Below are 14074 nucleotides of genomic sequence, written 5' to 3' on the forward strand. Positions count from 1 at the left end.
CGTCGGCGGGTTATTAGCATGTTTTACCATATTTGGCAGTGTGTCAAAAAGCAAAACAGAAAAATACTTGACAGTATTAAAACGACATTGCTACTTTTTAAATATGAGATTACAGTTTTGTGGCATTAATGTCCTATTGAAAGTAGCGCGTTTTAACCATTGTGCTGTCGGCATTTCAATGACTATAGGAACTGAGAAAATGCTGGAAATAGTCTCTTAGACAGCATCTGTAGAGAGAAACAGCTAACATTTCAGGTCAATTAATCTGATGAAAGGATTGACTTCCAATCAATGTTCATTAATTGAAATATTAATGTAGAAAACCATGACAAGAGAGAAATATCAAATGCAAAAACACAACAGAAAGGAAAACAAAGATCAGGAGAGGAAGCAAAGTGAAGAGTTACAAAGTGACGCACATCACAATTAAGAGAAGTCCACATATTCTTCAGTATTCCAGCAGGAACAGAGAAACATTCATATATATAATCGTTTATTTTTGTCAAAGTCATAACTGGCTAGAAATCTATGCATTTTTATGGATGCACTATAGAAAGCATCCTAGCCAGATGCATCAGGGCTTGGTATTGTAATTGCTCTGCCCTAGATGCAAAAAATTGCAGACAGTTGTGGACACAGCTCAGCATATCATGAAAACCAGCCTCCCCTCCATGGACTGTGCTTACACCTCTCACTGCCTGGGTAAAGCAGCCAACATAATCAAAGACCTCTCCCAATTCTCTCTTCTCTCCCCCCCTCCTTCCATTGGGCAGAAGATACAAAAGCCTGAAAACACATAGCTCAGGGACAGCTTCTATCCCACTGTTATAAGACTATTTCGCAGACTTCTTGTATGATAAGATGGATTCTTGACCTCACAATCTACCTTGTCATGGCCTTGCACCTTATTGTCTGCCTGTACCGTACTTTTTCTGCAATCTGTTATTGCTTTTCCCTTATACTAACTCGATGTACTGATGTTGTGAAATGATCTGTATGGATGGCATGCAAAGCAAAGTTTTTCACTGTACCTTGGTACAAGTGACAATAATAAACCAATTTACCAATTATTGGTAGAACTAAATGAGTAAGGTTGTAGCCACAGTACACCATATTCTAAAGTTCATTCCTATTTCAGAAGCTGGGTATAACACCCTGACGATATTGTACAGAGCATTTAGTTTTCCTAACTGGACATGAATTTCCTGGCCAAGATTTTGAACCTGTTTTCACTTGACCATGAACTTGTATTTCACAGAAGGGATAAGTTCAAGCCATAATGGATACATAAATAAAAGTTTTCCTTTCTTTAATATCAGCAAGAAATTTTAAACTGAAAATTAGCCAAGAATCAAAATTTGCTATTCCTTTATTTCTTCCTTAGTTGCATTTGCTCCCTTAATTCTTTTAACAGCCTTGGTATATCATATCTAGGTCTGGTGATTTATCTATTTTCAAAGATTCAAAATACTTAAAATGTCTCTCTTTTTGAGTTTCTTCTAATGCTTTATGCACTACTTCCTTAGTATTGGCTGCTCTTCTGTGAAAACACCTGCAAAGTATTTATTTAAAACCATTTCTATGTCTTCCACTTCATTAAGAGATTAACTAGTAATATTATGAAAATAGGAATGGTAGTGATCCTGCCTGACAACTCCAATGGCCCAGGTTCAATCCTGACCACCAAAGCTGTCAGTGTAGAGTTTGCAAATTCTCCCTGTGACTATGTGGTTTCCCTTAGGTGCCCTGGTTTCTTCCCACATCCCAAAGATGTGGCCAATTTGATAGGTTAGTTGGCCACTGTAAATTACCTCTAGTATTGGTGGGTCATAGAAGTGTGTGTGTGTGTGTGTGTGTGTGTGTGCGTGCGTGCGCGTGCGTGTCTGTATGTGGAGTGGGGGGGTAGCATGCTAATGGGTGTGTAGGAAAGAATAGGTTACAGGGAAATAAAAACATAAGAAATAGGAGCAGGAGTAGGCCATCTGGCCCGTCGAGCCTGCTCCACCATTCAGTAAGATCATGGCTGATCTGGCCGTGGACTCAGATCCACCTACCTGCCTTTTCCCCATAACCTTCAATTCCCCTACTGTGCAAAAATCTATCTAACTGCGCCTTAAATATATTTAATGAAGTAGCCTCTATTGCTTCCCTGGGCTCAGAATTCCACAGATTCACTACTCTCTAGGGAAAAGCAGTTTCTCCTCATCTCTGTCCTAAATCTATTCCCCCAAATCTTGAGGCTATGTCCCCTAGTTCTAGTCTCACCTACCAGTGGAAACAACCTTCCTCCCTCTATCTTATCTATCCCTTTCATAATTTAAAATATTTCTATAAGATCCCTTCTAATAAGTGGGATTGCAAGTGACAGGAATCCTCTGAGAGCTATTATAGGCTCAGTGGGTTGAATGATCTGCTATGATGTAGGGAAATATATGTCACAATCTAATGTTGCTCTTCTAGTATCCAGGGTCACATTTCCAGCATCATATCCTGGCAATACAACAATGATTAGTATTCAGAAAGGACTTGAATGTACAAAATATCCCAAGGTATAACACCAGAGCATTTTCAAACAAAATTCAAGACTAAGTCACAGTTGGAAATATTAGGACAAATGTCTGAAAGGTTGAGAAAAAGAGGGATTTAAGGAGTAAGTACATCTTTCTTTTCCTTGAAATTCAGAAAGATTTACTTACTCCTTAAATCCCTCTTTTTCTCAACCTCAAGGTGGAGAGGTTTAGCGAAGGAACACCAGAGCTTAGGGGCATGGCTGCTGAAGGCAGATCACCAATTAAATTCAAGCATAATAAAGAGGCTAGATTTGTAGGAACATACATTAAATTTATTAAAAATAATTCTATGGCGAAAATTTTACTTTACTATTTGGTGTACAATTTACAAAGCAGGATGAAATTCATTCACTACTTGTTAGAATGTTAACAGGCAGAATAGATATTAAGTATTTCTCTTTATGAAATCCAGTAGCATCTAGGCATGTTAGCTACATTCAAATATTCTTCTTTAGAAACAAGTCAAGAACACAAAGTGATAAAGAACTAACATAAAAAATAAAAGAACCAAATAAATCTGAATGATAATTATATCTTTTAATATGGATTTTTATGATTTTTCAGCAACAATTTTAATGTGTTCTTTTAAGGATGGTAAATGTAAAGATATAACAACTTTTTTTGCTCAATGTGTTCTCATTGACGAGACAGTTGTTTGCAACATTTACAGTGCCTATGGCTACAACCTGTGCAAACTTTATAGTGTGCTGCTTCAGGACTGTCAATCTTCATTAACTGGCCGACTTGGTGCATGAGATCCACTATGTATGCCTTTGGTGGAATGAGAAGCCCAATAGTATCTAGAGGATGGTGGTCAATTAGCATGACTTCATTCCAGGCTCGGTTATACTCTCCACGAACGAGACTACAATTGATTCCTATTCTATCTGCTAAAGCCTGAAGAAGAAGATGGGATATCAACCATGTTATTGCAGATACTTTAAATTAAGTTCATTTTGGAAACTTTATAAAAGTGCAATTTAACTACTTACAAGATAAAGTAGCAATAGTTGTTACCTTGAATAGAAGTGCTCTGTGATAGTAGATTCCTTTCTGAATTTTACCAATAGGAATAATGTTAGATTTTAATTCATGTTTCAGTTCAGCAATGTGAAGTTCCCAAGTGAATTCATGAAGCATTTCCTTGTCTATTGGTCCACCCATTTTATCAGAAACAAAACTAGAATTGAAAATTAAACAGGGTTTAAAAAATAGGATGTATAGTGTCATAAAATAAGTCTAGATAGATTACTGATAAAAGCTCAAAGCACTACTTAATGATTCTGATAGTTACATTTTTGTAATAATTGCACGATTGCAACATTACCTTTAGCATTTGTACAATTCTTCAAGACCAATAAAGTACACATATAATTTGTCAGAATGCAAGAAATGGAAAATGTACAAAGGTTCATGAAACTGAGAAAAAAAATTGGTTCTCAGAAATGTCCCCAGGGATTTTGAAATATAACTAATGAGCTCTAAAATCAAATGGCTGAGACAACTGCAGCTTTTCATGCTTCAGACATCTGGACGAGGTGAGAAATAAAAAGAACAGAATAATTGCTAAAGCGCTTAGAGCTGGGGGCGGGGTGGGTGGTGGTAGGAGGGGGTGGTGGATGTTCACCAACATGTTTAAAGGGAAAGCCCTCTAAGAAATAAAGGCTCTGAGTTTAATTCCAGATGAGCGTTGGCTGGTGGATGGCTGGAAAATTGCCTACTCAGCAGAAATTAGACAGACTAAGTGAACTCACTGGCCTGCAATTGGCTACAAAGATAGAGCCTAGAACATCATTTATTTGACTTGAAATAAATGTTTGAAAATTAGGTAATTAAAAATTGTTCCATAAATCTAAAATGTGTTGAGAGTTTAGGCAGATAAAATGGAAATGTGGGTATTCTTCCACTCTGTGGAGTTTTGCACCCGAGCATGCTTTTTTTTATAGCCGGATTAAATTCCCTTTGCCTGGAAGTCTACCGATTGACAATCCTAGCTCCCTGTTAGTTAGGGGGCAGAGAAAAGGAGGCCTCAACCCAAGAGCAGGTAGGGAGCTGTAACACTATTTCTGGGAAAAGGAGATATATGGAATTTGGAGATTTACGGAATGAGTCTGGAGGGCTGATCTCCAGGGAAGGGGAGGGTGATGGTCAACAATATTTTTGGGGGAGGAGGTTCTGGTAGCAGGTGGCATCCAATATAAACTGGAGGAACTCTGATCCCAAATTTTGGGCAGGTGATGTATTGCCCAAGGTGGGTGTGGAAGCAGAAAGCTTAGTATACTGGCATGTCCACCTAAAGTACTGTTAAGGCAATTATATTTTCGTGAAGCCATTCTTGACACCCTTTTACTGCCAAGTTTCTAGCCATCAGAGTTAAAGGTGGATCATGGCATAAATTTAAGATACACAGGATTAGTACTATGGGGTGTGGGAGGTAAATTAATTTGGCAGAAGGATAGACAACACAATGAACCATTAGAAAAGAGAGGAACTATAGCTCTAGAGGCTGACAGACAGAAACAACTGCTGTGAAAAGAGCAGTTTAGAAAGAAGAGGGAACAGAGATTGCCAGGGTGGGGTGAGGGGGCTGTGGACAATGAGAAACACAAGATGGAATGCAGACTTGCAAATGCAAATAACACGGTAAACAGAATTGATGAGCTGCAAATACATCTTCATGGAACTGTCAAATAGAGGCAATAATAGAGTGATGGTTCAAAGGTTTGAAAACTTATATTTTGTAAAACTGAACCAGACCACTTGCAACCTTGTTCTTATATTTGACATAGTGATAAGATTCAAATCACATCCATTGCTGCTTTCCACCTTTGTGCTTGATCCCTGTCTCGATTCACCACTGCTGAAACACTCAGTCATGGCTTTGTTAATTCTGGAATTAATTATTCCAACACATTCTCTCATTTCACCCTCCATAAATTTGAGCATCTTGCAACCACTGAAGTATCTTTTAGATATTCCCTTACAACAGAGGAGGCTATCAAAACATTCACATTCCCTGATACCTGACACCAGAAAATCTACTTTATTGAAGCTGATTGAGATAAATTTTGCCCAAATTACTGGAATAACAAAGATTAGTGGCATTGTGGATAGTTTAGAAGATTGCCAAAGGATACAGTGGGATATAGATCAGTTGCAGATATGGGCAGAGAAATGGCAGAGAGAACTTAATCTGGCTGAGTGTGAGGTGTTGCACTTTGGGAGAGTAAATGTAAAGGGACAGTACATGGTTAATGGCAGAACCCCTAACAGCCTTGTTGTACAGAGGGAGCTTGGGGTCCAAGTCTATAGCTTCCTGAAAGTGGCTGCACAAGTTGATAGGGTAGTAAAGAAGGCTTGCCTTTATTAGTCGAGGTATTGAATTCAAGAGTCAGGAAGTTATGTTACAGCTTTATAAAATTCTGGTTAGGCCACATCTGGAGTATTGCATTCAATTCCGGTTGCCCCATTATAGGAAGGATGTGGAGGCTTTGGTGAGGATGCAGAAGAGTTTTACCAGGATGCTGCCTGGATTAGAGGGCATGTGCTATGAGGAGAGGTTGGACAAACTTGGCAGAGACTGAGGGGGGACCTGATATAAGTTTATACGGTTATGATAGGCATAGATAAAGTAGACAGCTGGTATCCTTTTCCCAGGGTCAAAATGTCTAATACCAGAGGGCATGCATTTAGGGCGAGAGGGGGTAATTTCAAAGATGTACAGAGCAAGTTTTTTTTTTACACAGAGAATGGTGGGTGCCTGGATTGTGCTGCCAGGGGTACCAGCAGAGGCAAGTATGATGAAGGTATTTAAGAGGCTCTTAGATAGGCACACGAAAATGCAGGACTGGTGGGATATGGACCTTGTGTAGGCAGAAGGGATTAGTTTAGTTAGGCCTTTAATTACTAGTTTAATTAGTTTGGCACAACATTGTGGGCCGAAGGGCCTGTTCCTGTGCTGTACTGTTCTATGTTCTTGTTCTAACCCTAGTTGTCTTCTTTGAACTTATTCTATAGGAGCCTTTATTCTCATTCAATTGATGAGAGGGGGGCCTTGATTTAATATGTCACCAATAAATGGGTCTTCTGATATGGCAGCATTCCCTCAGTAGTACACGGAAGTGTTTGCTTGGATTTTCATTCCTGATCTTGCAGTTGTGATTGCACATACAACCTTTTGACAACAGATGAGGAGTTTACCCAATGAGTCAAGTTGACACCAAGGAATAAACCAGGCAACAATAAGCTAGAGAATTGAATGTAAGTGGTGGGAAATCTAACAGAGTTAATAATTTAGGCCAACGTAAATTGGGGTTTGATAAAGTAAGGGCCAACAAGTGAAAGCTTGCTCAGACTTGTTTAAGAGCATTTTTATTTGATGAACTTTACCCAAATCTCAGATTAAGTAGTGGAGGTTGGTACAGTTGATGTTTTATAGACTGACTTTCATAATATGTTTAGTAAAGTACCACATAATAGACACATTGGCAAAATCAAATCCCACTGGATTAAAGGCACAGTGGCAGCATGAATAAGAAACAGAATCCAGACAGTAGAAGTGAATGGTTGTTCTCAGAAGGGATAAAGGCATACTGTAGTATTTCCCTGGAGTCAGTAATAGGAACATTACTTTTTTTGATTGGGTGACCAAGGAATAGTCTCAACTTTTGGCAGTTTTGGCAGATAGAATGAGAAGAGAGAATATGAATTAAATGTTATAACTGTAAGGGGAGTGCATGAATAGACAGACATTGGTGTATGTAGACAAATCTTTAAAAGTGATAGAGCAGAGTGAGAAGGCTGTTAGTAAAAACAATAGTGATTGTTGCCTTTAGAGTTCACAACAAAGAAATGATGATAAACCTTTATAAAAGCACTGGATAGGCCTCTATGTTCAATTTTAGGCACTACAACTTAAAGGCATTGTCAAGGCCTTAGAGAGGTTGCACAACCAATGTACTTGAACAAAACATAGGAACTGGAGCAACCAGAGTTGTCCTTAAAATAGTGAAGGTTAAAAAAGGATTTTGTATAGGTGTTCAAAATCATGAATGTTTCTGATAGAGTGAGGAAGGAAAAACTGTTTCAATTGGCAGAGTGGTCAATAACCAGCCAACATAGATAAAAGGTTATTGTCAAAAGAAGAACAGGTGACATTATTTTACAAATGCTATTGTGGTTTTGAATGTACTGCTTGAAAAAGTGAAGGAAATAGATTCAATAGTGGCATTCAAAGGAGAACTGGATAAATATGCGAAAAGAGAAAAGAAACACAGGATTAAAGCAAAAGTGCAAAGTTCAGGATTAATTGGATACTGTTGCCAAAGTCAGTCATGGTAGGTTGAATGACTTCTCCCTATGCTTTATCAGTCCAGAAACGGGTATTAGTGTGAAACGATGATTAAGGATGCAAAACCATTTGTTAGTTGTCATTTTTGTCAAAATAGTGGCAAAGATTTATACGATTTCATGTTTATGGAGAAGGATAGAGGACCATAAAAAGAGGAAGCAAAACAATGGATGGGGGAGGCTGTCAGCAGCAGATGAGCTCAGAGAAAGGTGGAGCTGGAGTCAGGTGATGTGAAAGTAGTGGAAATGAGCAATCTTGTTGATGATATGGATGGGTAGTCCAAAATTAAATCTAGAATTAACTATGATACTAATGTTCCAAACTGCAACCTTACCAAAGACAAGGACCAGGTTCATAGGAACATAGGTTCCCCTCCAAGAGTCAAACTTTGTCCTGACTTGGAAATATATTGGTATTGCTTTATCATCGCTGAGTCTAAATCTTTAAACTTTCTTTCCAACAGAGTTGTGAGTTTACCTTCACAAGAAGCACTGCTGTGGTTCAGGAAGATCGATTAAGGATAAGCAATAAACACTGGACTTGCTAGCAATGCCCACAACCCAAGCAAATGAATAAATGGAAAAGGAAAATTGATTGGAGTGATTCAAACAACATGTCTCTGATTAGATAAACATGAATTTGGGAGGCTAGAATTTGGCGAAGACTTCAGTGAGGGAAAGAAGTTTGGAATTCGGGCAGTAGTTTGCAAAGATGGAAGTGCTGAGAGGTTTTTTTGAGGGCAGGGGAATGACATCAGGTTTGAAGGATAAGGGAGCAGTATCTGAGGATAAACTGTTAACATTACCAGCTGACGTGGAAGGAAGTTGGTTGCCAGATGTCAAGAGAGAAGCAGGAGGTGGCTGTCATGCATGAGATGATTTTGCAGAGATCATGAATGGAAGTGGTGAAAGACAAGAGAATTGGGACTGGGGGAGTAAAATTAGAAATTGGCCTGATGAGGGCTAAGGAAAGGAAGCAGCAGTGGCAACAGACCTTAGTGTAGTAAAATACTTACAGTGCAAGGGATACCACTTGATCTCTGATGTTGGGGAGTGGTAAAATACTTCTTGTAATTTCACTGATATAAGAATCAAAAAGCACATCGTAAGGTGATTCCCATTGTTTATTTTTCTCTTCCTCCTCAGCCTTGGTTTGCAGCATTTCTCCCTCTTTCAATTTTTCTTCGTCTTTTTTTCCTCTACCCTTTCCTTTGCTGTATGTTATGAAACAAAACTGAGCTCATTAAAATTGACGACAAAGATAGAGTCATAGAGTATACAGCATGGAAACAGGCCCCTCAGCCCAATTCATCCATGCCAACCAAGTTGCTTAACTGAGCTAGTCCCATTTGCCTGTGTTTGGCCCATATCCCTCCAAGCCTTTTCTATCCATGTAACTGTCCAAATGCCAGTGGGTCTAGAACAGGCAATCTCTGAGAAAACCAATGTCAAACAAAGCTGTGTCATTACCACAACACTTCTCTTAATCTTTCTCATCACAATGTTGCACCTCACCTCCAACTCCAACAAACTTCCTGCAGGATTGGAGCTTATCTTCAGAGCTAATGGGAAATGTTGATATATCTGATGAGAGCCTGACAGTTAATCCTGATCTAAGGCATCTGTATACAAAAAACCTATTTGTTGCGTTATAAAGTAGCTTAAAATTGGAGAGGTGGGGGGAACGTCTTGAGCCATGTCACTGCAGTTCAAAATTGTTTCGAAAGATTCAAAATTGTCTTTCATAGATACGATACTGAATTTTTTTGTTTTATTCATTTCTCAGGATGTGGGCATCACTGCCAAGAGCTGGAATTTATTGCCCACTCCTCATTGCCCCTTTGAGTGGCTTGCTAGGCTATTTCAGAAGACTTTAATAGTCAAACACATTGCTGTGGGTCTGGAGTCACACACAGATCAGACTGGGTAAGGATGGCAGATTTCCTCCCTTGAGGAATGTCAGTCTCCAGTTTAGGCCATTGTAAATGACACACACAGGAGTTTCATGTACTTTAAATTCTTACTGAACTGCCAAGGAAAAACTTGTAGGTGAACTCAATAGAATTCACTGCAAATTTGAAATTAACTCAGTTAAAGAGTTCTAGACAAAGAATCCATCCTGAAATATTCCTGTGGATCTGAATAGCAGTTTACTAGATTTTTATAAAATTGATATTGAGGAAGCAAGTATTGTTTGTAAGGCAGGCATTTATTTTCTTTCCTTTGTTATCCTGAAAAGACGGTGATGTGCTTTCATAAACTGCTTTAGTTTCCGTGGGGTAAAGGTCCTCTCATAACACGATTAAGTGGGTGTTTCAGGATCTAATCCTGAAATGGTGAAAGAATGATCACATATGGGATTTTAAACTGCTGCTGAGATCTTCTAACTGATTGAAGACACAAGCTTGGTGGGATGGAGGGGGGTGGTGATTGCAAACAATTCTTCAGTGAGTTGCTGATATACATCATGCAGATGGTAAACACTGCAGCCATGGTATGCTGGTGGTGAATGGTGGTACATTTAGAAAATGGATGACAGTTTGCACTGAATGATGTTGAGCTTTGAGTGCTGTTGCTACTGCACCCATCTAAGCATGTACAGGATGGTCCATCACACTTGTCTTGTAGGTGAAGGTAAGATTTTGGGGAGTCACAAGGTAAGTCACTCCAAGAGGAAGCCTAGCACTCTAATAGCTGTGGAATTTGTAGATCTGGTGTAGCTGAACTTAAAGTCAATGGTGATCATCCAGAATACTGAAGCTGGAGGACAAGATGTAATAATGCCAAAGCTTTTTGAGGATGATCAATAACTGGCACTTTTAGGAGCAAATGTTACTTGTGACAACCAGCTCATGCCTGGATGTTACCCAGATCAACCATGGTCTGCTTCATTATCAGAGGAATGCCAGTATTGCATAATATCTTGAATAGAACCTATCTTCATGTTCAGAAAGGCATAGAAGTCCCAGCACTATGTGACTAGGAATATAGAATTCTCAGCATAACCTGGCCACCTTCTCTCCCTCAGCCAACTATTACCAGCATGTATAAAACCAAAATAATACACATTTGGAATGATGAAATAAAATGCAGGAAATAATCAGCAGGTCAGGCAGCACCTGTTGAAAGCAAAACAGTCAGTATTTCTGGTTAATGCCTAACTTGCTGACTATTTCTAGCATTTTCAGTTTTTATACCACCAGAAAGGAAATTTGTTTTCCATTTGAGATATTTTTCCATGTAAAAATCTGCACACGTCTGTCCAGAGAAGTAGAGTTGGCTGCAGAATAGAAAATAAAGAATAAAGCTGAGAAACATGAAACTAAGACATTGTGGATTAATCACTGCTGGGAAAATATAATTACAGTATAATATCTATATGGGGAATGTCCATTATAAAAGTAGATATTGGAACATATAATGACCATTTAACACTAAAATGATAAAAAAAATTAACAAATAAAAGTGGTATTCTACAAGATATATACTTATTTAAACACTTCAAACCATATTGTCTGCCTATTTTGACCTTCATATCTTCACTGCCCCTGCTGATATGGAGGTCACTCATCTGCTGTTGAAACACATCCACTCCTTAATTATCTGTAGAATCAAGTAATCCAATGACCTTCTGGAATATTTCCCATTTTACACCTTCCAAAAGTTTGATACCATCAAAAATTCTGCTGCCTGTATCTTAATTCACATTAAGTGTTCACCCTACACCCCTCTGCTTGCTCGCCTACAGTGGAACTCAATCCTCTAACAGATGTATTTTAAAATTCTACACCTGTTGTTCAAATCCTTCATGGCATCCCATGCTATCTCTGCAAAATATCCATCCCTATGGCTCTCTGAGCATTCTACACTCCAACTCTAGCCTTTTCTAAATCCCCCCACTTGCTTGGACCCATAATTGGCAGTTACATTTTTAGCTAAATTGGTATCAAACTCTGAAATTCTCTTATAAATGCTCTATCACTTTCCCTTGAGATGATTCTTAAAGTTTAACCTCTTTGTTTGACCAATAAGCTTAGTCTTAATATTCAGCTGATCCCTTGCACCAATATTCCCAATAAAGGAAAAAAATGTATTATATACAGGGCAAATAATGCTGGGGAGCCAAAAATGTTCTTTTGTACACCATTATTTTAAGGTAGACAAGAAAGAAAACATTTAACTGCTCTTAATATTTCTACTGAATACCAATCAAAGCCTGAGAACATGACTGCATGATGCCAATAACTAGTTAGAGATCTCTCCGCAAAACATTACGAAACTGCTCTGCTGGAGTTAGATAAAACAATGAGTAACTGAACACTTCAGTCAGTTATTAAATTTCAGTTATACATTAATACCTCTTCCAATCTTATTTAGCAGGAACATATTTTAGTTTGTTTCTCAAAGGATGGCATATCATTTTCTGATTGTTCCTTCCTACCACAGTCATTGCAGATTGACAAATAACTTGGTACTGGTAGTACTAAAGAGAAGATTTGAGACTGGTAGTATATTTAGTTACATGTACAAGGTAAAGCCTAACTAGTCAGTAACCTACCAGAATACAGCTACTGAATTGGTACTGAAATTAAGGGGCTTGAGTCTGGATACTTGGAAATGTTTCCAAACAATTTCTAAACAGGCTGACAAATTGGCACAGCTGGTAGAGCCATCATTGCACAGCTCCAATGACCTGGATTCAATCCTGACCTCCAGTGCTGTCTGTGTGAAATTTGCATGTTCTCTCTATGATCATGTGGGTTTCCTTGGGTGCTCCAGTTTCCTCCCACATCCCAAAGATGTGCAGATTGGTACGTTAATTAGCCACTGTAAATTGCCATCAGTGTGTAGGTGAGAGATTGAATCTGGGGGAATTAATGGGAATGTGGAAAGAATAAAACAGGATTACTGTAGGATTAGTGTAAGTGGCTATGAGAGTTGGCGTGAAGTCAGTGGGCAAAGGTCCCGTTCCATGCCATATGACTCTACGACAATCTGCACTGAAAATCTTTTGGGGACTGATGTGACCACTGAATATTGTGCATGCACATCTACAGTATTGTATAATGGACTAAGAGAAAAATTCTGATTCATTAGATGAGTGAGATTTTGCCCCCAGTATCAAACAGCACAAACAGGCCAAAAAAGCAAACTGTAAAAATCAAGGACCGCTGGTAACCAATGAATTGTTGTTATCAAGAATGGATTTTGTCCTCAACGAAAATTAGAGAATAAAATGACACCAGCTGAAAATTGTCGAGCAAACACAAGAGAAAATACTGATTCTGCTGATTATAAAAAGAACCAGCTTTTTCAATGTACTTCCATTTCTCTGAGAAATGTTCTAGGCCCTGTATTTTTGAATATTCATTGAAAAGGTTCATTCAGCTCATTGTGTGCAACTTTGTGTGCCAGTGGTGGTGCAATGGTAAACTTACTACACTAGTGTCCAGAGACTATGGCATCCATGAAATTAAAATTTAGATTAATTAAAAAAAAAGTGGTCTTATGATGATCATAAAACTACTGTATTGTTAAGTAAATTCCACAGACATCACAAATGCCCCTTGAAGGGAGGAAATCTGTCATTCTTCCTTAGTCTGACCAAATGAATCTTCAGACTCACAAAAGTGGTTGATTCTTAACTGCCTTCTGCAATGGCCTAGCAAGCCACTTAGTTAAATTGGATGGACCACTGTGCATTATCCTAGGCACCACATTTGGCAAAGTCATTTCACAGTTGACATATATCCTTAAGACAGCAAATGAAGTGTTGGCCTTCACGAGAGAGGATTTGGGTACAGGAGGAAGAGCATTGCCGGATTGTACATCACCTTAAGGAGAGCACTATACGAGTATTGTGTGCAGTTTTAGTCTCCTTATCAGAGGAAGGGTGTTCTTGTTCTTGTTATGGAGCGAATGCAGCAAAGGTTCACCAGAATGAATTCTAGGATGACAGGACTGAGATATGTAGAGAGATTAATCTTATAATTACTAGAGTTTAAAAGAATGAGAAGGAATTTCATAGAAACTTACAAAATTCTAACAGTTCTGGAGTGACTAGATACTGGAAGGACATCCCTAGTGAGAGGGGAGTCCAGGACCAGAGGTCACTGTCTTAGGGTAATGGCTAAGCCACTATATGAGCATAAATG

At 38.7% G+C, this 14074-nt stretch overlaps 1 protein-coding gene across 3 annotated transcripts in view; it reads right to left on the reverse strand.

The window, feature by feature from the left end:
- Positions 1-2824: 2824 nt before the first annotated feature.
- armc3 (armadillo repeat containing 3) overlaps positions 2825-14074 on the reverse strand; it is an 81613-nt gene continuing 70363 nt past the window's right edge. Inside the window, exons 13-15 of one of the 3 annotated variants that reach the window (XM_052015993.1) lie at positions 8936-9133; positions 3588-3750; positions 2825-3467 (exon numbers count right to left, since the gene is read on the reverse strand). In XM_052015993.1, coding sequence (XP_051871953.1) covers positions 3207-3467; positions 3588-3750; positions 8936-9133 — 622 coding nt within the window. In that variant the 3' untranslated portion in view covers positions 2825-3206. Of the gene's footprint in view, positions 3468-3587; positions 3751-8935; positions 9134-10876; positions 11200-14074 lie in introns of those variants that run through there. The other 2 variants (XM_052015991.1, XM_052015992.1) reach the window with 2 other exon arrangements.

This window comes from Pristis pectinata, chromosome 5, assembly GCF_009764475.1.
Source record: "Pristis pectinata isolate sPriPec2 chromosome 5, sPriPec2.1.pri, whole genome shotgun sequence".
In the NCBI taxonomy this organism is placed as follows: domain Eukaryota; kingdom Metazoa; phylum Chordata; class Chondrichthyes; order Rhinopristiformes; family Pristidae; genus Pristis; species Pristis pectinata.